Raw genomic sequence first — 27,508 nt, forward strand, 5'->3', positions numbered from 1 at the left:
TTTTACTTGGACTGTTGTAAAAGTGTGAAGGACTCATTTATGCATGGAGCTGTCTCTGATTAAGTGTGTTCAAGGATAAGAGCATCCACTGATGGAATTAATTTAAGTGGCAGGAGAGTTGCTTCAACCTTTGCCTATCAACACAAAAGCTATCTGAAATAGGTATACAAATCCCCACACTCAGAATTTGTTCTCAATGTTCAAATATTTTTAACTGCATGATCTGAACCTCTCTTCATTTTCATACCTGTCTATCGTGCAGCACTAAGACACCATTAGTTCACTTAACGAGGTGGAGGAATCCCTGCAACTGATCTGTTAATGAAACTGAGTTTTCCTCAAAGAGAAGGTCGTTCCAATAGTCAACAGAGCTGCTCTTCCCTGCCTGAGCTTCCTTTCTAATGGCCATCTCAGGCTCTCGGCGGCTGTGCATGCTGGCACCCTCCCTGCAGGGAAGGCTGGCTGCCTTTGCCAACTGCTCACCCCACATAGCTAGTAAATCCCAGACAGACGGTGCTAACGGAAATGTCTTTTTTCCCCCTTTTAATGCTCTTTGCATAATGGCAAGCCCAGAAATCGTTAGTGAAAACGAGCTTATCGCAGGGCCCTTTGATAGCCCTAATCTGCTTATGTGCAGCACTTTGAGCTGCCAATCACAGCAATGCGAACTCCTGCTCTGTGATCACATGGGGCAGAGTGAGGATGAAAGTGATATTGCCTGGGTCACCTCATTATCTAGCCTCTCTATTAACTTGGCTGCAGCTTGTTCTGATTTCCCCTAGTGCCGCAGTCCGAGAAGAAGCAGCCCCACTTGCTCACGCAACCTAGGTGAGCAGGCACTTCCCCAAACTGACTCCTCCAGCTGCCTGACAGCCACAGGCACATCTGGCCTCAAAGGATGCCTTGCCTTGCAACCAAGTGTATGGACCAGGGATGGACTCCTGTGGAACCAAGGCAGCTGGAATGGGGAATGAAGGGGTGAAAATCCAATGGTTTGGAGACAGTCACATTTAGAGCCAAACACCCATATGCTGCCTGTCCAGACAGCTTGTCTGCATGGGAGTAAATTCAGAGAGATGCACAAACCCACTCAAATCAATCTTTCCAAAGCAATTTCCCAGCCTGTTTCACTCCTCCATCAGTTTTTATGAATCTACCCTTAGGGAAAGACAGCATGATCAAAGGGACACAAAGAAAGAACTTACCACTTGGGTGCACCCCCTCTGCCAAAGAGCCCTGATCCAAAACCCCAGCTGACTTTCCCCATTACACCCTGTAGCAAACTGCATGCCAGCATCCCTGCAGACCCACAAGGGCAGAGGCACCAAACTACTCCGTGCCCAGGTGATCAAAACTGGACTGCTTTTGCTTTGTCTTCAGGAGTGCAGAGTGTCAGACACTTACTGGATTGGGCAGTTCTGGCTTCGATCATGGGGGTGTAGACTCCTACCCCCAGCTCTGAGCGGGCACCCAGACGGAACTTATACAGCGTGTCTGGTTTGAGACCTTCCACAGCATACGAGGAGGTTGGGTCAAACTCCACCTTTTGCTGGCAAATAAAAGGAAACATTATTTGGTGTAGTTGGAGAATACAGAAAAGCTGGCGCTCAGCTCCCAATGCCAAGGGAATAGGCAGTCCCATCACCCATTCTGGCCCCACAGAAAGTCACAGCCATGCTGCCAAACCTGCTGCAGTCCTGCAGGCCTCCAAGGAGCTTCCTGGGTGAAATACAAGGACTCTGCAGGGAAGCAGACCTCTCCGACAGCCAGGCTACACTGCCTGGTGTCCAGACTCCACTCACTGCCTGACAGCTTTGTGGGAATGCCGGGTCTAGCTATACAGTTCAGAGGAGGGGCACAGGACACACGAGTTTGCTTCCTCCCAACAGACAATGTCTGCCTGTGAAGCAGAGTAAATCCCTTGTCCTGGAGCAGTTGGGATCTCTAATGCACCTAAACAGTGCTGGTGAAGGACTTGTTTTGCTGCCACTTCACCTGGAGGGCACTTATTTCTGGCAGCTCTCATGCCACTATAAATACAGGAGGAGGAGAGGACCATGGGACACTGTGATGCTGCCATGGCACAGTTCTCACTGTGCTGCCCTGAAGGCAGCACTACTTTTGATCTGTTTAGAGCTGGACTTCCTTTAGGGACCTATCAGTAAATGTGGAAGGGCTCTCTCTAGGCCACTCTCAATCTGGTCCTTAAGTGTAACCAGTCCTGGAGCTGCAGACACATATTGGAGGCCATTTCAGACCCACCTAAAAGCCCTACTGTTTAAAGGCACCAACAGTAAGGATGCCTCAGGGATGGTGTCATGGCATTCTGGAGCCTGTCCAGTCCCAAACCAGTCACTAGCTACTTTGCTGGGCATCAACAATCACTGCTGAGGTCGCACAGAAGCCAGACAGAGATTGCCATACTCCTATCACACACCCCTGAGATAGAAAAGACACGGAGATGAAACAGTCCTGTTGCCACCCCAGCTCAAGCAGACACCCTTCCCAAGCTGCTGAACTGTGATGTCTGGCCCCAAGTGCTGCTGACGTAAAGGCAGGTTCCTCACCTGAGTGCCATCCTCCCCTTCCCAGTACAGCAGCTCATATTTGGTAATGCGCTCCTGAGAGGCGGGCAGCCACGTCAACAGGATGCGGGTATCAGACTCTGCTTCTGCCTGGAAGTCAGCTGGCTGGGCGGGAACTGGGGACCAAACACATGGTTAGTGCCAGGAGGCAGATGCAGGGAAAGGAGTCGCACGGCTTTGCAGAGTCTGCGTTTCACCTTGCGAGGATCCTCTTTCATTCCTACCGGACCCTTCCTTCTTCCCTCTCCCCTGTACTGTAGTCTTGGAACAAGCCAGGCAACAATCAAGCACCTCTGGGACCCAGGCAGGTGACTATGGGAATCATGGTCACTTCCAGCCCCTGACTGCATCCCAGCTCCTTCCTTCCACATGTGTACTCAGACCCCAGAAGGGCCCAGTACAGTTACACAGGTGTCAACATCCACATCCAGGGCCTTGTGTCACATTTTTAGCCACTGTATCCCAGAAAAAACTGTGGGCTGTGTTACTTGTACAGAGATTGAGACCGACTCCCCAGGACAAGCTGACAGCTTAAATCTGATGGCTGTGGGGCAGGAATGCGATTCTGACATGCAACCATTTGAGCAAAAAGTGCAGTTGCAATGGCTGGTGCAGATCAGGCACACAGCTGAGCTGCACACCACTGGGGTGGACATGGACCCATGGCACCTCACTCCATACGTACCCCCTTGCTGCGTTTTGACCTGGATGATGTCCGAGGGGGGTCCGTCACCCACCGAAGTAAAGGCCAGGACGCGGATGCTGTACGTAGTCCCTGTGATGAGGCTCCCCACGGTGGTAAGGTGGCTGTCATCAGTGTTGTGTTTCTGCCACATGCTCAAAGGCAGATGCGGGTCCGTGGTATAGTAAACGCGGTACCCTCGGATCTGTCCATTTGGCTCTTCCGGCTGCTCCCACTGGACCAGCATGGTGCTGGCGCTCAGCATCCGTGCCTGGACTTTGAGGGGTGGACTTGAAGGAGCTTGCTCTCCCGTCCGGGCCTCAACCAGCTCACTGGGGGGACCCCTGCCAATGTTATTGACCGCGATGACCCGGAACTCATACTCTGAGAAGGGGCTGAGCCCACCTATGCTATAGCGTGTTGTCGCCACACCATCCACCTCTTGGAATTGACCGTCCAAGGATTTGGGCTTGTACTGGATGACGTAATATGAAATGGGGTCGGAGTTGCCCGAATCCCAGGTGAGGGTCACGCTGGTAGCTGTCGTTTCAGTCACTAATGGCTCTGTTGGAGGTTTTGGCAGTGCTGCAATTGGAAGGCAGAGAGGTGTGATTTAAATAATTCAGTCAGCTCAAACCCTGCAATGTGCACAGGGATAAAAATGGAGCTGCCACCTCCCATTAACATTCTTCTTTAAAAGGCAGAAATCATTTCATACTCTAGAACATGCATTTTTATATTACCATATATTGCTTGAAGTGGTTCTTAATGGAAGGATAAACAGAGCAATCATGTTATTAGATGTGCTTGACGCACTTACCAGCAGCAGGCTAAATAAAGGTAATTCAAAGGGGATGCAGGAATGTTTCTGTCATGGGGGTTCAGGTGGCAGTGGGAAGGTGCTTGCTGGGCTGGGCTGGCCCCAGAAGCCAGGTATACAGCTGATTTACAAAGGGATACAGTAAAGCAATCAGAGCACCACAGGTAATCTGGAGCTATGCTCCTGCTTCCACAGAAACAGCATCTTAGGCCATAGGGAGTTCATGGACAGTGCTGTTAGATGGGTTGATGGGGGAATGCCTTGTAAGTATTACAGTACATGCAAGAGGGATACAGCCAGAGAAATTACCAACTTTCACATCGACTATTTCACTGGGTGGTGTGTCAAACTGCAACCAGACAATAAACTGTTATACGAGAATGCTCTGACACTGACATCTCTGAAGTGTTAACGAGAACGCAACTACTGCAAGCAAACATTTCCAGATTTGCCATTTTACCAAAAGAACAAAGAAAGAGAATGAGTGCGTGTGAGAGATTTTCAGAGTACACAAATACTTTAAGACAATGACTGAATTAAAGTCTACAGTAACTTTAAACCTCCTACGAACCACTCCAGTTCAAGTCATTAGTGACTTCTAACGCAGCTGTGCTTGATGAGGGACTAGGAAAAGTGCTCAGCCCAAATTAAGATCCTCGAGTACTTCATTCTTTGGCAAAGCCATCAGGTTTCCAGTTTCCACATGTTTCAGCTAAGGAGCGCTGGCTCTTTAGCACAGAAACATGCCTGCTCCGAGTGCCAGGATGCCTTTTCTAGTGCTACTGCAACATGAATACTGAGAAAATTGGTGAGGGCTGAATTGGTATGGGAGGGAATGGCATGCAACCCACAACCAACCACAACACCACTACCCATGGAGGACTCATGGGGGGCAAACACATCCCGCCCAATATTACAGCCTGAAGGAACACACCTCCTAGAGCATCCAAGAAATTGGCAGCCTCCCTCAGGCTTTCAATTCAAGGATAGATGACACTCATCCACCCTTTCCTTTGGAGAGCGGCAAGCTTGATTCTTGCCAGGTTTTGGGTGTGCAGCCTGCATGTGAGCAAGGGACAGGTCTGGTACCTTAGATGCACTTACTGCAATCAGCTCTGTCTCATCTTGCTTCTCCTGTCTGCCCTGCAAACGGCCTACTTTCCAGCAACCACAGGAGAAGCAACACCAGGTGAAGGACTTAGGGACAGAGGCAGTAAGATATCTGGAGTGAAGGTGCAGAAAAGACAGACAGAGAAACAAGGAGGAAGGCAAAGGGCTAAAGGAGCTGAGCAGACCACTCCCTGTCCTGGGGGCTTTTGCAGTCCTGGGGCAGCAGTGGGCATCACATCAGCCAAAGAGGGAGTGAGGCCGAGTCATCCCAGGTACAAAGAGGTAAATGCTGGGAACTATCAGTGCAATGGTGCAGTTCCCACCGCCTCCCTCCATGTCCAAACCACCTCTCCATCATGCCCCTTTCTTCCCTACACTCTTGGTTATGTACTATAACCAAGGCAACACCTGTGCTTTGTAAGAAAATGGGGGCTGGAAAAGGTACTGACTAGCAGATGCTGTAAGTAAAGGGAGCAGTGTGCAGCTAAGGTTAAAAGCATCCTCTGACTAGCATCAGGGAAGAGAGAATTTGCTGTTAATCTCCAGGTCAGAGAGGGCTAACACTCAATTCTGTGATTTGTTCAAGCAGGCACTCGGTGCTAAAGGTGGCCATAGTGCAGGAGGAGGCCTGCAAGAACAGACAGACCCAAAAGATTACATGTCTGTGGAAATCTGAGCTACAAATCAACTGCAAGGAGACGAGGAAAGGGACAGCGTGGACCTGCTTGGCCCCAGATGGGAAAGGCAAGACATGTACTTCAGCCACCTGTTATGGAGCTGTCTGCGTGGGCTGCCGTGTACCCAGTGGTCAGCAATCTGCAATAACATCCCTCTTTGGGGCAAAGCTAATTGGGAAACGGCAGCAGGAAGCATGCCTTAAGTTAAGGACAACAACAAAGGAAAGAGAAAAGGAAAGAGAAAAAGAAAAGGAAAGAGAAAGAGGCAGAGCAGTAAGGGAAAAAAGAAAATTAACAGAGGAATATTCAACAATTTTAAAATAAATGCATATAGCTCCTCCCTGCAGGAGGGAGGATGCTCATTCTCATGAGGTCCACAGATGCTTCAGATTGCTGGGATTAACTTTCTTGTCCTGCTCTTACTTAAAGAGGGTATCTCTGTGCAAACAGCTCTCTGACTGCAGACATCCACAGACCCCTGCCCCCGGACAGCTTGTGGCCTGCTGCTGTGCTGAGCTGATCCTGCTGATGCATGGAACAAGCCAGAAATTACTGGGAAGAGCACAGACTCACTGAAGTTCCCTTGTGGCATAACAGGGACCCAGCCTGACACAAGCCTGTCTCTTGTCATGCCACATGTAGGGAGAGAGGAAATGACCTCCCAAAGCAAATACTATGCTCTGAGCAGGAAAAAACAAAGTTGTGGGTTTGGGAACATCCCTTGCAAAGTGGAAAAGTCACAGGAGACTGCAGTCAGTTGGCTGCACTCAAACACACTTTGGCAAAGGGCTACACCATTGAAACCTAAGTAGGAGCACCAAGAGGAATAATTCCTTACCTTTGACAGTGATCTGGGCTGTGGCTTCGATCATGCCGAGGGAGGAGATGGCCACGCAGGTGTAGTTGGCAGACTGCATGATGTTATTCAGCTCCAGGACGTTCCTACCGACTGGCATCTCATCCTCTTTGGTCAGTTCCTCCACACCAGCCATCCATTTCACGTAGGGCATCGGAGCACCTACTGCCACACACGTGAGGTTCACGCTCCCCCCAGGCATCACTTCGTGGTTGCTTGGAGGGATAGAGAATCGAGGAGCAACACGCCGCACTGAAACAAGGAGGAGACAGCTAGTAGGGTCACAGAACCAGCAGAGAGCGCTCAGTTGCATTGTGGGGGTACGTGAGGGGGGTTCAACGTTTTTGCCTGTCTATCCCTCGGGACAGATAAAATGAAGTGCAAAAGCTGTTCACTGCTTTGCCAAATTGCACACACTTTGCTCTCTTTCCTTAGCCACTGGCATCTTATTAGAAGAACTCATTAAGGGATGGCTCAATCCATTCCCTCCAAACATAGCCTTTTGAAATCATATTACTAACATGAAACATTCCTCCATTTAAATTACATCCCTCTAATTAGAGAGAATGCACAAATGCCAGTCACACACTCTCTGTGCAGGGCCCACTGAAGCTCTGCAAAACAGAATTACCTGCTCAATTTATTAGCTCTAGAGTAAAGCAACCCATCCCCTAAACCTCACAGGGTTTGGGCAGGAGCAGCAGAAAGGTTTCTTTCTGAATTAGCACACATGTGCTGCTAAATAAAATATAATTCATTTCAAAATGTAACTCAGGTTCTGCCTTGGTTCAGAAAAAATAGTCACCAGAACTGCGTGACATTGTCAGGGCCTGAACAGATCACCTTGCTGGGCAGGAGAGAACTAATCCTGACAGATGTGAGATCATATCCATTTTGACAGAAGAGAGCTGGGCTGGCAGAACCCTCCCCACCTTTGTGGCAGCACTTCGGGAGATGTATTCCTCCTTATTTCATTGCACAGCTTCTCTTCGTATCAATCCCTTGCTGGGTATTTCATTCAAGACTTATTTGTAAGCAACTCTCAGCTACAATAAAGCTCTAAAGCTGCCTGCCATATGCATTCCCGTCAGGAAAATGACACTGAGAAATGAGGCCCCTTCTTCAGGGTTAGTGTTATGGGCCTATTTAAGCAAGGGTAGAGAAACAACTGTGCTCGGTAAATCTTTGTCTCCTCTGGGCAAGCTCATTTTAGTCTGTAGTTAAAAAGGGAAACTGCTCGAACATGTCTTGCCCAGCAGCCCTGCTCTCCTCTAGCCTCTTCCACCAGAAAGGCAGCCCCAGAGCATCAGCTGGGTTCACGACTGACCGGCTCCCGAGGAGCCTTTCCCGGCCAATTACACTCCTCCATCAGTGCATCGGGCTGGCGGAGCAGCAAACAGCCACAGCACTCGGGACAGGTGGAAATTGGGCAGGAGCCTGAGCGGTGCCAGTTCACAATGCGCCACAGGCATGACTGGCCCCACGGGCGCAGGGGGGCCGGGGGGACACGGCTCTGCTGGGCTGGCTCCCGCCACCACAGCATCTCCGCAGACGGTAAAGCTGCTGACAGCCTGGTGAGCTGCAGAGGTGTCAGCTCCGCTTGCCAAGCTGACTCTCCCCAAATGAAATTGCACTAGTGCTCTCTTTGATGATTCATCCCCAAACCAACAGGCTTGCAGAAATAGACTGAACGCGGAAGCCCCCACACTAGCATGTACAACAGAGCTAAGACTTCGTGATAAATTAGACAATACTGTCAACATCGTGTGTGTACTACACATCGTCTCGGTGACAAAACAGGGCTCATTAGCTCCTTACCAGCCAGGGGAAGGATAACTTGCTTTGCTTTTTGGTTTTTTTTTTTTTGGAATGTCTAAATCCAAAGTCTTGCTGGTTGTTTCTTTTAATCAATTATTAAATCTCAAATCAATAGCTACATGAGTGATCGCCAGTGAGGCGTTACCTGACTGACGGGGCAGCGCTCCCCAAACGAGACAGAACTGAAAGTGTACTCAAGTGCTACGCAGTCATGAGAATACGGAGTTAACCTGATGGACATGGCAATGGTTTAACATGATGGCGTGTATTTCCAACCAAAGCATCCCAGCACCATTCATTAAGAGTCAGGTTTCGTTTTCCAACGAACATGGCATCAAATTATTCCAGGTAGAAGCTGTTCAAATTCTGTCCCCATCCAAGGACCAAACCCACCCACCCACACTGTATTAAAATAAAAAAGAGCAAACTTCGAGGATAAAGCCATAGGTTTGCACAGAGCACTCACGCACATGCACCAGGCAAACAGGCTGACAGGCATCGGAGGCGACTACAGGGTCAGAAAGCAAGCAGTGCGAGGGCAGGACAGGGAGAGGGAAGATGCACAGGAACTCACGTACAGGGACACGGGAAGACAAGAGGTCAGGCAGGAAGGCCAGAGCCCGGCATGCACAAACAGATTTTGAGCCCCAGCCCTGTGAGACCAGAGGCAGCACAGCCCGCTGCAGACTCCCCTGCACCCCACGCCATGCCCCCCCGTCAAGCACTGCTTTCAGGGGGCTCCTGGGGCCATGCCAAGCCCCATCAGTGCCACGTTCCCCTTGAGGTGTCCTGCAGAGGCAGTGCCTGTGGGCGCTGCAGCTGTCTCTCCCTGGGAAGGTCAGCAGCCGACTGCACGCTGCTCCCCTGTGGACAGCACAGGGGAGATGCACTTCGAAGGGGCTGGGAGCTCACTCAGCAGGGTGAAGGGAAGGGCTGAGCACCTTTGGAGGTGGCTCCCTCCTCTCCTACCCACGGGGGAGCAGCAGAGGCGGTTAGTGTGTTTGTGTGCCTAGAAAAGGGATGAATGGCAAGGAAAACTCTCCTGCAGATCAAACCGTACAAGAAGGTGGGCAGGCTGCAGCATCACTGACCTCGACACAGGCCATGCCTCCTGCCCGCTGCAGCCTGCGGCATGCAGGAAGCTGTGTGGGGCCTCAGCTCTCAAGCCTGGCAACAGATGAGCAGTTCAACAGGCCTCTGCGGTATATTTTTGCGACCCTGAACGGCTGCACCGGCCGCCCCTCGTTAGCACACCAGCAGAGCTGCTAAGATGGGCTCGTTGCTCCGTACCAGATAGCAGCAGTGCCCAAGGCACCGCAGCTGCTAAAAATGGATGCCATGGGTAGGGGTCAGCTCTCAACATGGGAGGTGGGAGGGGGTCAGGGCGAAGCCTTTGGTGAGAGATCTGGCCCAGACAATACTCTGGCAGGAGCATGTGCAATGGAATGGACGGGCTCCATCAGCCTTTCATCCTCTTGGGGGATAATTGGCAGCTTCTTGTCCCAGTCAGCACGGAGGAAGAAGGGGAGATGCTGTCAGTTAGCATTAGCGAGAGCTGGCAGAGCTCTCACAGCAGCTTGCAGAGCACCATCAACACGTTCCTCAGGCTCAAGACAGCGATTTAAGTCACTTGCTTTTCTAGCATAAGAGTCTGGTAATAATTTAAATCAGTATAACTCCTCAAAAAGCAGCATTCTTAGAATTTCTGTCCAATTTACAAGTCAAATCACATGGCCTAGCACAGCTCGTGATGCTACCTTAAGTGCTCCAGAAAATTTTGTTGTTCTTCATTTATTGCAGCAATGAAATTTCCCTTTTTATTACAATTTTCTTGACAAGAATTTGCAATTTTTTTTTTTTAATCTTCTTTTTGGATAAAGATCAGAGAAGGTGGTTTGGAGGTTTTGCAAGAACAGCACAGGGAAAATTGCTGTGAATATTAAAATGATTTCAATGGACAATAGTGTAATTCAGAGGTTTAGTTAAACCAGCAGACTGTCAAAAATGAGATTCATTGTCATTCATCCCAAGAACAGGCATTGTAAGGGCTCTGTGCTGCTCCACTACTCAGCATGCCTCCCCGTAGAGAGCATTCCCTGCGAAGTCAAGTGAAACCCTGGAGTGGTGAGCAGTGCAGCGCAACCTGAGCCCGTGCCCTGGATCCCACAGGACAGGGAGAAAGGACAAGCGTGGAGACTAGTTCCCCACTCACTGCGGGGACCGTGGGGAGGAAGGAGGGGAGCAAGCAACACAACGGCCACAAAGGTTGAGATTGAGAATGTTAATAATTCAGCATGCATTAACATGCACATTCCTTGGCTTGAGAGCAAAGAGCATGAATCGATTGCCCAGCTCCTTTCGCCACAGGAGTGGCTGTTTCCTAACGTCTCAGGTTCCCTCTGAGGGTGACGTTACCCCCTTGGAGAACCAGGGACCCTCCCTCCCTGCTGCTGTCTGCAAGAGTTGTAGGCTCTGAGCTCTGGGCGAGTGCTCAGGGCTCACAGGCTGGTGCTTTCAGCCCCTCTCGCGTGATGAGACACTGCTGGCATACAGCGAGGCTCTGCTGGAAACACGCAACAGTGCCAGGAAGACTGCCCATGATTCCAAAACCGTGTGGTGCTGCTAGGGAAGGGGAAACCAAACTGCTTTTCCCTGCTGGCTGTCTTGGTCACAGTACAGCCGAGCAAACTACAATGCTAACACCTCTCCCTCTAGCTTGCAGAGATGCAGGGACCTCTACTTGCCTGCTCTTGCTTCTGGGTTTCCTTCCCACCATGCCTACCTGGCATCCGCCTAACTGGGCTTCATCTTCCCCCTTCCTGGCACCCCTGTTGCAGGCTCACTGGGTGTTGCCCCATGGCAGTGGAGAGCTGTGCCCATGCTCTGCACACTTCTCTGCTCCTCTCTGAGGCAATCCCAGCTGCTCTGGTCCTGCACCACCGCCCTGACAGCCTCTTCTTCTGCGCGGAGGAACGGCAGTCTGAAGTCCCGTTCGCTCTGAAGGAGGACCAGCTCTGCCTGGGCTGTGCTGCTCCTCCCCAGGCCCCAGCACAGCAAACGCCGGTTCAGAGGGCTGTGCTCTATCTAACCTCCCAACTGGGATGAGTAGTAGAGAGCGATGCAGGGGCACATCTTTGAGAAGGTGAGGCTGCCCAATTTCATTACTCCAGCCAGGCAAGCTGGAGGATCCTTTGTGCACGGGGTGTGCTCTTGCCCTCGCCACGCTGCTACCCTGCCCAAAACTCCCGCCTTCCTCAGGAACCACCTCCTCAGAGTCGGGAAGGAGTGAATTTAGGAGATAGCCTCAAACATGATCATCGGTCTGCGTGGTTTACTCATCTGTAGACACCTTTCATCTCTCCCTAGTGCTATCATTTTAAGGAAGGACTTCAAATGGAAAGGCAGTTGCTGGAGTCTCACAATCTATTGACAGAATCAACAGCAGGAGAGGAAAAATTGGAACCAGAAAAAATGCATTTACAGTCTAATCTTGTGCTCAAACAATGCTGTACTATTTATGCTCCCAATGCATCCTTGAGTGCTGACATTTTATAGACAATTTCCAAAACAGGGCCTTGCCATTTTTGGATTATATTTCAGCTATAACTTTTAGGTCTAATTATTTGCGCTGACAACCACATATAAAAGAGGATATATCATTACAGTGGTGCAGCACTGGAGACACATCAGCATTCAGCATACTGACATACTAATAGCAAAGTAAGGGAGAGCAAGATTGTGGAGCTATGCAATTTGCATTCACTCTCTGAAATTTCTCTGATGAAAATAACACAACATTAAGGAGGGGAATAAGAGAAAAGATCCACTGTATCAAGATAAAATAACTCGTTAATAAATAACCTTGTAGCAGTCACAGAGCAATAATTAAATGCATGGGTGAGCAGTACACACTTTTAAGTAAAGCTGGAAAAATGTAAGATGTAATTATCAGTGCCAAACAAATTATAAGCACGGCAAATCCCAATGGAATATTTAGAAACTAATTTCTGGCTTCACATTAAATATTTGTGTACGTGGGTATTTTTGGTGGGGTGGGAAGGAGGGGTCGACACAAAGAATAAGAAATTATCCGCTCCTGCTGGCTTATATCCATTCTCGGCTACCTCCCCTCAGCTAAACCATGCGGCTAAAACGTTTAAGTGCCCTGTCAAAGGTTTATTCTCCAGAGGTGCCTGAGCCATCACAGCAGTGCTCCAAATTCACTGAAATCTAGGAGGCTTTGGGCCTTGGCTTTCATTTCTTCTCTTTTCTTCCTTCTTCTCATTTTTCATCGTTGTCCTGGGCTCAGGTAATTTTATCCTCTACGAAATCTATTTTTAGAGGGTAAACAACAAGGGCCCCGTGCCTCAGTACAATCTAAACGAGAGCACGTTCCAGGGAGAGAAATGGCAGCGAAGTCAGTGTACTGGAACAACTGCTATGACAACTTGTTAAAACTTGTTCCAGTGATGATTGTAAGATCAACTCGTACAGCTGCCTGATGGCATGTGTGAGAGGAGCCAGGGTCTCTTCTCCGTGCCACCTGGGAGCAGCGCCGGGCTGGAGAGCTGCTGCAAGCATCCCTCTCCTCCAGTGCGTGTGCAGGGATGGACCTGCACGGTACCTGCTCAGTGAAGGAGTCTTCTCTGAAAACTAGCTCAGGACTTCGGCCAAAACCACCAGCTTTCCTCAGCGTGAAATTATGAGTGCCTCAAGCTAGATTTAATTTAAAAGCTGGAATCACCTTTCACTATTGTCCTTTATTCACCTCTGGCTCTCTGAGGGTAGCAGGACAGAGCAGTGCAAAGTACAAATCAGGTTTTGCTGAGTGGCTACAAGCTCCTGTGCACATTGCCATGGGACTCCCTGAGCCATCCTAGGTAAGGCTGGGGCCACTGCCAGAGCTCTCCTGCCAGCAAGAGAAAGACCCAGCCCCAGGGAAGAAAGGAGAGGCAGACCTGCTCATGCAAAGGGCCCTTGTCCAAGCACGGAGAACTGGCCACTCCCAAAGTGGGGACTGCTGAGGAGCAGGGAAGCTGCCTCAGCGCAAGGGCCTTGCATCTCTCAGCCAGCTGCCCCTGCTGCCCTGTGGCAAGGGAGGGCAGCATGCTGAGTTCTTCTCCAGCTGAGATCAAAAGTAAGCTTTTCGCCTCTAGAGAAAGTTAAAACTTTTAAAGCTACAGGAGAAACTGAGGAACCCGCTTTCCCTAAAAACTCAAGAGGAGACTGGAGATCATTCTCATCTCTGCTTCCAAAGACCGCTCTTGATCTCTGGCCAGAAAGCAGCAGCAGTTTAGAGGTATTACACTGGCACCTAGCACAGGTAACAGGTTAGAGAAGGACCCCACATACAGTAGCATGCACTTCTTCCCACCCTACCTTTGAACAAAACCACCCTGGCTGGTATTTACATGCAAAATATATTCTGTGCATTTTATATGTCAGGCAACAAAGGCATGCAAGCAAAGTATCAATGCCATCACCAGAGTCACAGCAAACAGTAAGCAGATTTCATCAGGCACACTGTGGCCGTGCCTGGAAGGGAGCCAGAGTCTGTAGGGCCCCCTCCCCTTTTGGGGATGGCTCTCCTCTCCCTACTGGAAAAGTCCCATCTGACGTGGTGTACTGTAGATGGATAAGAAGTGAAAAGGACCAACCTTCTCGCTGATCTGAGAGATGAAAGTTTGTTTTGTTTGATGGCAGAGTGCGATGAAGATGAGGAGGGAATAAAAAAAGACAAGGAAAAACACAGAGAGTAAAAACAGGCCAAGCTTCATCTGTCCGCACACCACTGAAACGACAAGACAAGACTACAGAGGTCAGCCATGACTTCCCACCGTGCACACACACCACTCCATGTCGTGGACAAAGGTGCGTCGCACTCGTACCGCTCTGGCCTGGAGCAGGGCTGGCCCCTCCGCCTCCCTGACCCGCTCACCACTCGTTGAGGCAGGGCGGAGGGGACCGCACGTCCCACACATACTCACATGGAATGTGCTTTGGGGTCGGCCCCGTGCTGGGCCAGATGCTGGACGCAGAGACACGTTTACATGTGCAAAACACTCACGGCACACGCACAGAGCAAGGGACTCCAGCCATCACACAGACTGACGTGCTCCCACACACCCACTCCAGCTATAAAGACGATGGCAAAGGCACTTTAAACCCATTGACCACACACTGGGAAGAGCATATACGTAGATCCCAATTTTATCACGTATGAAAGAAATGTTCCAAGTGGTGAATGAAAAATCTTCTACCATGAAGAGCTGTTCTCCCTCTCCAAACAAAGAGCTAAATGCAGCAGAGAGGTATTAGGCAAGTGACAGACAGGCGCAGTCTCAGCTGGGCTCAGTTTCGGGAGAGCCTTATTGGTACACTGTGCTGCGAGTGAGAGACAGACAAGAAATCAGAAGGACAAAAACACCCAGAGAATTGAGCAGGTCCCAGTTTTTTTCCTGCGGGAGAGACAGTAGAAGGTTAGTTGCATTTTCCTTATAGACAAAGGAGATCTTATTTCTCTAGCAGGAGTGACCTCACTCCAGCTACAGATCTGTGGTGTATCAGCTGTAATCGAACCCTCGCTGAGAGAATACAGAAGTGGATTTGATAGTTAAAGACTGCTTATGAGTCACATTTTTGATGGGGGAAGGAGAAGGTGGATGGAGGAATTTGCTTTCCAGCAGAAACACTGCAAATTAGAGAACAGTATGTGGCATTATACAGTACAACGGTACAGTCAGCCATTTCCAGTGATTAGAGGACAGGATTTTAACCAACACTGACATGGTACAGACCAGGCAACAAACTGCCAATAACAGCTACAACAGTGGCCTACAAAGTGTAATGGAGCTTGCAGGAGAAGAGCAAAACAGTTGCTTACATTTCTTCAACTGAACTGATACCAGGGGACCGAAGCAGCCAACTCGGAGCTTAACTGGCCCATAAGCAAGGGCCACATCCAGCAAGGATCCCACCTGGACATCCTCAAAACAAACAGTCCTAGCTTAAGGTCCAAGTTTCCTCTAGCCTGCTTCAGACAGGGGATTTACCTCTTGGTCCACAAAACTTTAACATAAGGCTCATTCAATCCTGTGAGACCCTGTGATGGGAGGGAACCTCTTTATTGCTGTTCCCAAGCCACCACTTTACTTCCTAATCTAATGGAGCGTATCACATCCGCATGGCCTCAGCAGACAGCGAAGGGCTTCTGCCTTCTGCTCAGCTCTTCCCAACAGGGAGGATTTGTTTCCTGCCCTTGCCCAGGAAGGACAGTGCGTCTGGCAAACCAGGTGTACCACGAACAGCTGTGTTTCTGGAAAGCAGCACTAACTTCGCAATAGGGCAACACAAACTCCAAGTGCTGCAAGCGTGGACCAACCCGCTGCACCTGTTCGGACTGCGCGACTGAACGGCAAGAGGGTGGTGAAGGGGGACGCTGAGGGATGATGCTGAAACAGCTACGGGAGGGGGGATGATGCTGAAACAGCTACGGGAACACTCATCCCTGCTGCAGAAGCGCAGCAGCTGCAGAGCCTCCCCCTGCCCTTGGGAAGGGCTGACGGACCCCAGCCATACCAAGGGGGTCTCACTGTGATGCCACCTGGCCTGTCTAGGGGCAAGGTGAGGGGTGCTGCTGCAGCTAGGGGACAGCCAGGAGCTTTGTTTTGGGGAGCCTGGCAGGGATTGCACTGCATCAGTGTGCATGGATAGGAGTAGGCTCCGGCAGTGGCTTTCCCTACATGTTGACACTTCAGATTACAGTTGGAAAGGTGAGGAAACACATGTGAAACATGGTAATTCAAACAGATTACTTTCTGGTCTGTCGAACAGGAACAAGTTTGGGGCCTGCTATTTGTCACTAATTGCTGGATCATCTCTTAATCTCTTATTATATTAGCGGTTTATGGGGAATAAAACCCAGTAGCAGGCTATTTTGGAACAGCTGTAAGGCACGACCGAACACCTGGGCGGAAAGTTCTCCCTCTTTTCCCTTTAGTTAATGCTTAAACAGTTGCTGCTTTACCCAAGATAAACCTGATAAATGTAAATGGAAAGTTTCATGTCCTTACAGATCCCATTCACATGCTGCCTTATCTCCCGTTCTTTATCCATGTCACTCCTAAGCTAAGAAGCATGTTTTATCAACAGTTTTTCTGCTTTTTTACAAAACAAATGACTCTGAGCAGTGACAGTAAATGACATCTGCCCCCCCCCCCCCCATGCAGGGACAGAAGATTTAAAGCTAGGGTTACCCAGAGTATCTATCCCTTGTGTAGAATACCATGGCTTAATAGGCATGCTACAGTGTTCTCATGAACCTGAGCTGCCTGGCAGCTAACTTGAGCATGCCAGTCTATGTGCACATCAAGTCACAGCAGAAATGCCACCAGAGAACAGCAAACTCCAGAAGGTAAAAATGGGGCTCCTTTTGAGATCCAACTTGAAACACCAAAGAAGCAAGAGCGAGGCCGTATCAGAGACGCGTCTGCCAGTCCTGACTGTCAGATGGGTCCAGTGCTCTGTAAGCAGAAATTCCCATGCCAACTGAATTTGTCTTTTACCCTGCCACAGACATGCTTGTCTGCTGCTTGCAGCAGCAGCAATACTCTAACCACAGCAGCATGTTGCAGAAAGAATGAATTTGGGCTTATGGGTCTGCTTGTGTGTAGTCTTGGGCATTAGCTCCCTGAAACAAGGCAGGGGGCTGTGGCCAGGATATGAATGCACAGGTCTAAGAGTTTAGATCACTAGCTCAAACAAAGGAACACATTTCTAAAGCTTTTCAGAGTGGGAAGCTAATACTTTCCTGAAAGCAACAAAAAAGTTCATTATCCCAATTGGCTCTGCAATTCTGCTGGGAACTGCCAGCATCTGTCCTGTGCTGAAAACCCTCTGGTGCTATGCAAGGCATTAATATAAAGGCAAACCCAGACACTTTGGAATCGAAAAGACAGAGAGGTTAACAAAAACCCAGAGGGGGATGAACCTGTTCCTGCTTATCTCCAAACGCACGTCTTGTGTCTCAAGGACTCCACATAAATCAAATTTTATCCTTTACAGCTTTTAGAGGTATAGAGGAAAAAAGGACAGATTGTCTTTTTTACGCCAGATTACATGAGAATAAGACAACCTCCCATTATATGCAATGAACAATGTTCTCATGCCACAGTGATGAGTATATTCCATCCTAGAGAGACAGACAGGATGCTCAGGGCGCCCAACCATCCTTTCCCATTCATAGTGCACACACATGCATGCATGAATTCAATTAAGAGCAGAAAATCTCAGAGCACCAGAGATGGATTTCCTAACCCTTTGTGTAAGTGGATGTGGAAGGGGAGGGAATGGACATTTAGTCGGCACAGATACGCAGGCCTAATTGTTCCACAGATGTCTATGCAGGTCATGTGGGAAGGAGGGGGAAATAGGTTTTGGAGTCCATTTCTGTGTTGCATTATCATGCACTGAGCCACCAGCCACTCTCCTTCTATTTTCCATACAGGTAATTTTACAAATAATCAGACTTGAGCCTTCCGTTGCAGTTTTAACCGTCAAAGGACTTTGCAAGGAATAAAACTGTTAAGCTTATTTAGCTGAATTCTATAAAGCACATGGAAATCTTTAGACGAAATGTGCTAGCAGAAGGACAAAGAACTATTATTTATTAAACCGTGACCATTATAATCATTACAGCATAGCAAAATGCTCATAGCAACACTGATGGTGAACACACTTCGCCCCAGGAGAAAATACAACAAAAATATTCCTAGTAATATATGGGGAAGAGAAAACTTGGCAGAAGCCTGTATGTGCCTCTCCGGCTCTGAAGCCAGCCAGCTCCAGTACAAGGATACACACAGTCACAGCTGAGCAGCAAACGTCTGCTGGTGCCGAGTGCTGCGCAGCTCTGGCCATGCCGTTGGCTGTGCTCACCCTGAGCCTGCTTACAACTAGCCAAGATGCATCTGCCTGAACTACAGCTGCTCTAACTTTGGCTATAGCAGTAGCTTCAGCTTGGAGCAGCACCCAGGGGCAGAGGAGATGAAGTTAAAAATACTGAAATCCCATAAAGAGGAGTGCACTTTCTTCATGAAAGGGTCACCGCTCTTTGTTGCATTGCTGTACTGCAGCATTATCTTGAGGTCAAGATTTCACAGAGTGTACACAGGGAGATTGTGGCCCTTCAGACCCGTAGCCCTCCTCAGCCATGTACCAACTGCCGAGGGGTAGTTACTCTGTGGCCTCTATCGCAGCCTGTTTTTGCTGCTTCTGATGGTCCAGGGCAGACATCTATCCAAAGCAGCAGTCTGGGTCATCTGGTCTGATTCAACTGCCCATTCGTGTTTCCTGTCATCCAGGCACCTCCCTCTCAAGTCTCTGCTTGTCTGTGATCACTGCCAGGCCCTCAAGCACCGGCAGTGCCCCTCTCTGGTCAAGTAATGTCACCACCATCAACCCTGACGAGAGGCAGGTTTAACAGAGCACATTGCCAGAAGTGTGCACGTAGCTGGGTTGTAAACAAATGTATTCCCCATTATTTAGCCATTTCTCAGACATCCCCAGTTTTGGTCGCTGACTGTTTGACCACTGTCCTCAGTTTTAACTCTTCTCCTGGCAATAGCCTCAAGCTTTGACGGCTGTTGCTATTTTAGCTGTTTTAATATTACATAAGCACAGAGTGTCCTTTTCAAATGCTTCAAGTCTTGTTGCTCCAGGCCCACGTCAGTCATTCAGAATTATTATTATTTACACAAGGTCCCCACTGCAGTAAGCATCATATAGCCGCAAGTAGCCATTTCGGTGAGCTCCCTCTGTGTCTGAGCCTAACCTGCCGCCAAGTCCCCAAGTGTAAAACCCTGCGGAGGCCAGAGAATCGCTGCCAGGGACAGAGCCGCAATCCTGATTTCATTTTGGGTGATGGCTCCTTAGTGAAACTTGGCAAATAAAACTTCAGACTCCAAGCAAGTTTCCTTGCTGCCAAATGAAATACTAGCCTGGCCTTTCAAAAAGCAGATCAAGACAGCAGGGATTTTTGCAGTAATACCATTTCTATTTACTGCAGTCTGATTTACTAGTTTGTGATTTGGGGACAGAGGAGACGATTCAGTTTTAAATGGTCTTTTTTTAAAAGCAGCTATGCAACTGCTTCTCTACAGTACATGTAGCATTTTGGGCCAGGGAACTCACTGCACTTGCCCCACTGGACCATACCCCGAAGGCGAGAAAAGCAGCTCTGAAGAAGTGAAAACTGGGCAGCAGATTTCTCATTTGATGGGGAAGTATGCAGCCAATGCTCCAATAAGTACTATTCTAATAGCATCTGCATTGCTCACTGCTGTAAGCAGCACTGGGGAACATACCTAGTGAACTCCGCAGTGTATTAATAAGGATATGCTTATACACAGTCCTCCTGCTCATCTGCTTCATTGAAGTAGGAATAAAATAATGCCATGTGTAGAGAAACAGAAGGGCAGAAAAAACCTTTCCTACAGGGAAAAAGTACCAGTGCCTCTATTGAGGGGAGCACCACACAGGCCACCACCTTCACGGGCATTTCATAGGACAAGTCTTTTGACTGAAAATCCTCCTCTTTGTGCAGATGTCCCTGAAGCTGTAGGCAAATGAAGAGTGAAATGTGTTCATAAAAAACCAACAGCATAGGTGAATCAGTGCAATTACCTATACTCCCAGTGAGCATGACAAAATGACACCGCCTTTTTATCCCCCCCTGCCCCAGGTCCAATCTGCCTTCTACTCTTAAATCAATTTCTCATATGTCTTGGATCAACTTCTTGCATTTTTGCTGCTAAATTAAGACAGCAAGAAGCTCTCTGGATTACAGGAATCACATCTTCCGTACGTTTCTATTCCCTTCCCTTCTCCCTGCAGCACCATCAAGTCCCAAATCTAATCATTGCTACAATGTACTGTAGTACATGTAACTATGGACCACAAATGGATGAGTGTTCCTTCATGGTGGTAATGACAACATCCAGACCAGCACCAGCAAGCATGCTTTTGCTGAAGGGGCAGGATAGGAATATGCCACCTGTGTCCCCTTCGAAGTCCCTGCTATGCCCCAGATAGCCACCTTGCCCTGGCATGTTCTCCGCTCTTGCTTTCACTCTGTTCTTGCTCCTCTGATGGTCTGGATGTTTTCTGCAACCCTCCGTGCACTGGAGCGCTGAAGACTAGCAGTGGGAGGCAGTCAGCTCCCAGCCTGGGTCCCCAGCCCCATCCCGGCTCTGCAACAGCACAGACCAACCTGTCAGTCCAGAAGCAGAAGGCTTATGAGAGTTGCTTTCCAGCACACTTAGTAAGGTGAAAACAACAGCTTCAAGGAAAATGCATCCATTTTCCTTTACAAATCCCTGGTGTGGAAATGTTTTAACTTTTAATGAAGTCCATCTGTGCAGAAGTGCTGGCTCTAAAGGATTCACAGAGACAAGACACCGGCGTAGCCTGCTCCTTCCGCCTCCTGTTCTTTCATTGATATAGCAAGCCCTGAGCAGTGCCTGGATACCCCCTCTCAGCACCCAGTATCTTCCTTTGTTAGCATGAAAAGTATGATAAAGATGCTAATGAGCCTGTGCTTTCTAACACAGCACACTCACAAAGGACTACCTGGGAGACTAGGAAAGGGGAGGACATGATCAAAAACATAAACCCCAAGAGTCAAGAAAACATTTGAACTATTAAAAAACCAATAGGCTGTAAATGAGAGCAGGCACAAGCAGTCCTGAGAACTACACAGGGTGGAAATTAGTACTGCTGCTCAGTACTCAGACATGCTTTCCGAGAAAGTGGCCAGCTTCTTAGGTATTCACTGCAATGAGGTCAATCATTATGAAACCACCATGCAGTGGCAGTGCAGCTGACACGCTTAATTTCCACTACAATTTGCACTGTAATTTCCACTGTAATTTAGCATTAATTAATGTCTTCTCTAGTAAAGATGCAGGCACTTTCTAAAGACCCTACTGGAAGTCACTGATCCATCTAATGACGACACTGTAGGACTGTCACAAGAAATAAAAACAGGGATTCTTTTATTCTGCATCCCAGACCTGAGAAAGCAAGATATTTTCCTTTTTTAACTTGCTTGTTAAAGAAATAAAGTATTGTTCTTGGTTTGACTAACTTTTTGAAGTCATTAACTAATACGGTAACAATATGATATTTTTTGGTAGAACATTTGCTATTAGAAACTGTAAGTACAAATACCATCTAGGACCTAGTATGCACAGTGAATTTCATCTGATAGTAATTTATGGGGTATCCTGTCTTAAATATACAGCAGGGCTTTATCAGGATCACACAGGTTGGAGACTGACATTGTAAAGATTATGTGCAATAAAAAGGCTTGTTCCAAAAATTTATGTGTAAGAAAATGACAGTTAACAGCAAAGCATATGTCTAAAAACATGCTTTCTTCGGTGAAAGTCAGGATCCTCTCACATGTGCAGACCATCCACGGCCCATGCCTAGCCCAAACAGGACAGCCGAATCTTGCTGAGCAGCAAGCCAAGTGTAAAGCTGAGTACATTCCTCAGTCCTACAGGATTCACTTGCTAAATAAAGAGCGTTCATTAGTAAGAAATTGGAAAGCTGTTAAGAGGAGGTTTTTCTACCTCTTGAACCTCCTGTACCTTTTTTCAGCCACACCTCTATAGAAAACAGAACATTGAGAGTCTGAGCATGTCACAGGAAGCAAAAACATCCCAAATACTGCAGCAAAATGGCTGGGTATCCACACAAACCTATGCAACAACAGCCAATCTGGTAACTAGGATCCTTTCCTTCAGAGTACAAAGTGACAATGTGGGATGACTTTCAGCACAGCTTGCCTGAAAAATGAACTTGCAAGAATACAGGGAGTTTAAAATCATCCATAATTACATTGTGAGAGTGAAATGAGTGATTCCACTGCATAGATATAGCTTCATCTTCTGAATATGCTTAATTGGGTACTTCAGTCTTCCAAAGACTCTTATAATCCAAATTAAGCTGCAAAATAAAAAAGCAGTCCCCCAGAATAAGCAAAGAAAACAATGCCAGAAGCCACCCCTAGAAGCAAACACACAGAATGTGAAGACTTAATCATTCTCATGTCCTCTTTCCATACTAACCAATGCATATACAGCTTTAAGGTTGTATTTTTGTTCTTCAAAACAGAGGAAGGAAGAAATGAAGATGAGATTTTATTATTAGACAGTTGATTTACTATGTGGAAATAAAATCCGTTTCTAACTTCCTAACAAACAATGGATTGCACCAGCACAGGAATCTTCTTTCTCTTCCTGGGAGAATCCATACTACATGTCCCAGGGGTTCCTGACCAGCGGTTCTGGTTACACAGAGTTTCATATAAAGCAGCACATTTTTTTCTTGCCGAAATTAACAGAAAGTAAAGGGAATTTAGCCCTTGCTTCTCTCCCAGCTAACTCAAACACCTTTAATGCAGAGAAAGAAAACTGGCAGGAGACCGTTGTAATGTAAAACCTAGTTATTCTGGTATGTTGAAAACAGTTTTAAATCGGCAACGTAGCATAACCATTAGAAAAATCACTTTACATGAATTGTGGCTAATTTCCAGCAGGTTCCCAGTGTGAGCCATTAATACCCAGAGGCTCAATCATCAATGCATGTTCAGATGGATTAGGACAACTCCAAAAAGCTGTTCAGTTTTTAAAGATACACATTCCAAGGCAGAGGCCTAAATATCGGTTCACCTATAGCTGAGCACCTCTGGCTCATCAGAGCGTGACCAGTTTTACACTACTCCACCAAAGGTTAGTTTATATTAAGAGGATTAAGCTCCCCTTGATCCCAACTATGACACAAACTTAGGGAGTTCAAGGGAGAAAGGAATTCCAATTCTGCCCATATTTCAGCATTTTACATAACAGCATATAAACAGCAAAAACAAATTTCCAGAAATGTGAATCAAACCCAACATGGATCAAAGATATCCTTGAACTGAACTTGCTGTTTTTTGAGTAAAAGGCCACATCACACAATCCATGAAGTGTGATCAAGGCTCTAAGACAGGGAACATACTCCGTCACTGAAAGCCATGGAGCCTTTTGGGCAGGAGAAGAGTGACCTCCTTGCGTGGAAGCTGCTCTTACCTCGAACGTAAAGGTTAGCTGGGGCAGAGTAGCGGGTTCCTGCGCTGTTGGTTGCAACACATTCGTATTTGCCTTGGTCTGACTCCTCACTGTTCTCTATTTGCAGAGCTCCTGTACGCAAACAAAACGACACAGACAATTCAGGTTATGGCAAATCTGGTAATGAACAGCCAGCCTCAGAAAAGGAAGGCCATGCCCCACGCTTTTAAAGTATCTTCCTGGATAAATATATCATGATGTTCCCTACCCACAGGGTACCAGCATGCAGCCAAAAGGTACCCAGTCTGCTGTTAGAAGCTTGTGAAATTGATTATTGTTGTTTTTTTAATGTACAGGGAACCAGTTACTGATGTATTTCCAACCACCCCAACCACCTGTAGTCATTGCTTCAATAAAGGAAAAAAACCCATACACATACACACATATTAATTACAGCTTCGTATGGGAATCCTGTCTAACAAGCCTTTAATCAAACCAGACAAACACAAAGCACACTAACTGTAGCTGTTTGTTTCTTATCTGATGCACGCAAAACCTAGCAAACACTCAACAAATAGCGACCTTCCTGCAGAAAATGGCAGAGTCCCATCTCTCCCACCTCACCACCCCTCCTTCCAACAGACATCCCCTTTTGAGAAAACACTTCGACTTTTGTCAGCTTTCTCCGCATCAGTGATCTCCTTGTTCTTTCAGATTTCATTATATGTGATATAAAAAGATTAGAAACTCGGTCTGAGACATCAAAGATGTACACCAATGCAATACACCCATTTTGCTGCATGGCGCTCGCGTGTAAGCCGCTCTCCCTTTGTCCCAGCAGTGTCTGCTTCTCCAGCTTTGGTCAGGAACAGTTGCTTAGCGCAGACTGCAGGTTCCTCAGGACGTGATGTGATCCCATCCCCAAAGTGCCAGATGCACGAGGGGCACATCTAAATAATTGCAATAATTGTCAGAGCACACAGAGTAGCAATTTACATGGGGAACCTGTAGAGTACCCATGATGTGGAAGTGAGTGTTGGTGTAAGGTGATTTTCTCTCATCTGCTCAGCCTATTTCACTGGTGTCCAGCACCGCTCAGCCCAGGAGGCTGGTCTTTCATCCAACTTCTTGCCTAGCACAGATGACTGCAAAACTAGTCACATGTAAACTCCCCTAACCGAGCCCCATACGCAGACTAAAAGATGGAGATGTAGAGGAAGAAAGAAGCAGGTTGCATATGACAGCAAGCTGGCACTGCAGGAGCCAACGGCAGTTGGCCAGACACTGAAGTGGCTGGTGCTCAGCCTGCTTCCCCCCAGGCAACATGGGAATAATTTTTAAAGTGCCTCCAAGTGCTCAGATTCCGCTGGTTAGGATTGCCTGTAAGAAGGGAACTCTGCTCACAAACCATATACTGAACTAAAAGAAAACATTAACCCCTTTGCTTGTAAGGATTTGAACTCATTTCTGCCTGCCACGGTTCAAAACGACCACTGAGAGCGGCACTGAGAATAGCTGGTGAAATTGCCTTCTCCCTTCTCGCTGGTTCAAGCTGCAGAGGTCAAACTCAGTTTTTCATATCATCAGAACAGAAGAAAAACTAATGTGAATCAACCACTGCCACCTACATTATTTAGAAGGATAAATTGAGACTGTAGCATAAGTCTATATGTCATCGGGAAAAATGAACTTCCCTGGGTTCTGCCATATAATAAAAATGATGTACAGAGCCCTCCCTATTGTTACATTAGTGCTGGAAGTGAGGCTTCAGCTAGACAGAGAAAGCTTGTTTGCAGAAGTCTTTCCACCTACTAACAAAAGGACCTGCCAGCTTTCTCTAGCCACGGTGCTCTCTGGACACCCACAGGCCAAAGCCTACAGAGCACTGCTGCTTAATTCAGGGAGAATGTTGAATTTCTACATGCTGCCTGGGAAAAACATCTTCAAGCAGACAGCAGCATGACAGGCAGTGGAGCAGGACGAAGCTTCCCAGCATTGACAAGACACGGAGAATCAGAGAATCTAGAAGAGGAAAAGACCTATTAGGTTATCTTGTGCATCCCTGGGGGCCAGGGCAGGATTGCTCCTTGTTGTAAATGTACTTGTGTTCTGTCCAATCCCATTTTAAATGTGCCGAGTGATAGGTCTTTCACCACTTCCTCAAGGAATTGATGCCACAGCCTGGTTATGCTCTCTGTCAGGAAGATTTCCCTGGAACTCACCATATATTATCCCCTTCTTAATTTCCACTCATTACTCTTTGGGCACACATGTGCTGCAGAGTTCATTCTGAGTGCTTGCAACAAGCTTGGCTGGAAAAAGTGTTTGCTGTAAAATGCACCCAAATTTAAAAACAAACAAACAAACAAGAGTGCATGTCATGACCCCAAGGAAGACCCCGTCTCTGATTTAGCCTGTAGCCCTCATCAGTTGCCTGGGCTGAAAGCAGAGTGAGCTTCAGGTGACAGGCAGTGGAGTCTCCCAAGAAAAAAGTAAGATCCCTAGATAATTCTGCCATGAACACATACCTTTTTATATTCCCCTTTTAGACATTTAATACATATTGCTGGTATTTATACCCTTTATACTTGTGATCACCATGCCTCTTAAGCATTGGGTAGTCAAACTATTCTTTATCTCTAGGGGCTCCAACATCAGTGCTGGAGAGAGAAGAGGAAAACTTAAGAGGATGAAGAAAATGAAGGCAGAGGGGGTTTCAGATTACATGCTGCTGTTGCCTGTCAGCTTTGGAGCCAATGCGGACCAATTTCTAGAATCATATTATAAACATGTAATGTGTCAACAACTGCCTACAAACTCCTCAGGGACATTGGGCGAGGGATTCTGGTTTTGTCTGGGTTGGCACAACTATTCAAACTATGGTGCATCAGGAGCAAGTGAGAACCCAGAAGGCAGAAGGAAGTTAATGCAAACCTCTCAACTGAACCAGAAAAAAACCAGTTACTGCAATAAATCATCATTAGACAAACATACAGATCCCGCAGTATAGCTGACAGATAGCAGAAAGTGGAAGGATCATGGTAAACTGATGACAGTCAGCAAGACTACAGGGGTTTTCTTGAAGGACAGCCTACAACTAAGTGATGGATACAGAAGAGCGTAGGGTATCTTAAGGTACAGAGATTTATGAATAACGTTAAGAAGCTCAGACATTGCTGGGATCAGAAAGTTGGAGACACAAATGCATCTGAGCCTTGGGAAAAACTCCCAAAGTGTAAAATGCTCCAGGCTCTAGTTCAGTCATCCCAGAGAAAGGCAACAGGTTCATCTCTTAGACGGTTCAAGTCTAGGATGGACAGGACATAAGGAGCTACAGGAAAGGAAGAACTGAGTCCTGAGTAGCTCCTTTCCTTGAAGTTCATGGAAGGTGCATCCAAAGGCCTTCAAAAGCACAGTGAATTCTTTGCTTTGACAAGTGCAAAGGACCTGATTTCTATTCCTAGCCCTGTCAACATCTCATCTTATAATCTTCTGTGTCTCTGCAAACCAGGGCTAGAAAGGCCGATTTATTCATTATTTTGGGATTTATGTTGCACAAGTTGCTGAGTGAGGTCTTGTTCACACAGGATGTTACTGCAGACTTTTCATATGGACTCCTCCAGTGCTCCTGTGTCAGGTGCCTTGTTCTCGTTTGCATGGCTGAGTCTTGATCTGCAATAAGGTAGCACAGCTTCAGTGGATGCATGAGGACCATCTTCCATCAGGACGTGCGTATGTGTAGAAAGAAGAGCAATAAACAGCTTGTTTGGGAGCTCATGGGTCTCTGCAGCGGTACACATGCATCAGAGTGAAACCTCTCCCTGCTGAGCACCACTCAACCTCCGCT

At 47.6% G+C, this 27,508-nt stretch overlaps 1 protein-coding gene across 14 annotated transcripts in view; it reads right to left on the reverse strand.

Annotated features, from left to right (window-relative positions):
* PTPRF (protein tyrosine phosphatase receptor type F) overlaps positions 1-27,508 on the reverse strand; it is a 393,280-nt gene that overhangs the window by 69,757 nt on the left and 296,015 nt on the right. For all 14 annotated transcript variants that reach the window (XM_049807801.1, XM_049807797.1, XM_049807800.1 and 11 more), the window contains 5 exons: positions 23,683-23,793; positions 6,713-6,982; positions 3,271-3,852; positions 2,568-2,701; positions 1,405-1,549 (listed from right to left, as the gene is read on the reverse strand). In XM_049807801.1, coding sequence (XP_049663758.1) covers positions 1,405-1,549; positions 2,568-2,701; positions 3,271-3,852; positions 6,713-6,982; positions 23,683-23,793 — 1,242 coding nt within the window. The remainder of the gene's footprint in view (positions 1-1,404; positions 1,550-2,567; positions 2,702-3,270; positions 3,853-6,712; positions 6,983-23,682; positions 23,794-27,508) is intronic.

This window comes from Accipiter gentilis, chromosome 8 (assembly GCF_929443795.1).
Source record: "Accipiter gentilis chromosome 8, bAccGen1.1, whole genome shotgun sequence".
Taxonomy (NCBI): Eukaryota; Metazoa; Chordata; class Aves; order Accipitriformes; family Accipitridae; genus Astur; species Astur gentilis.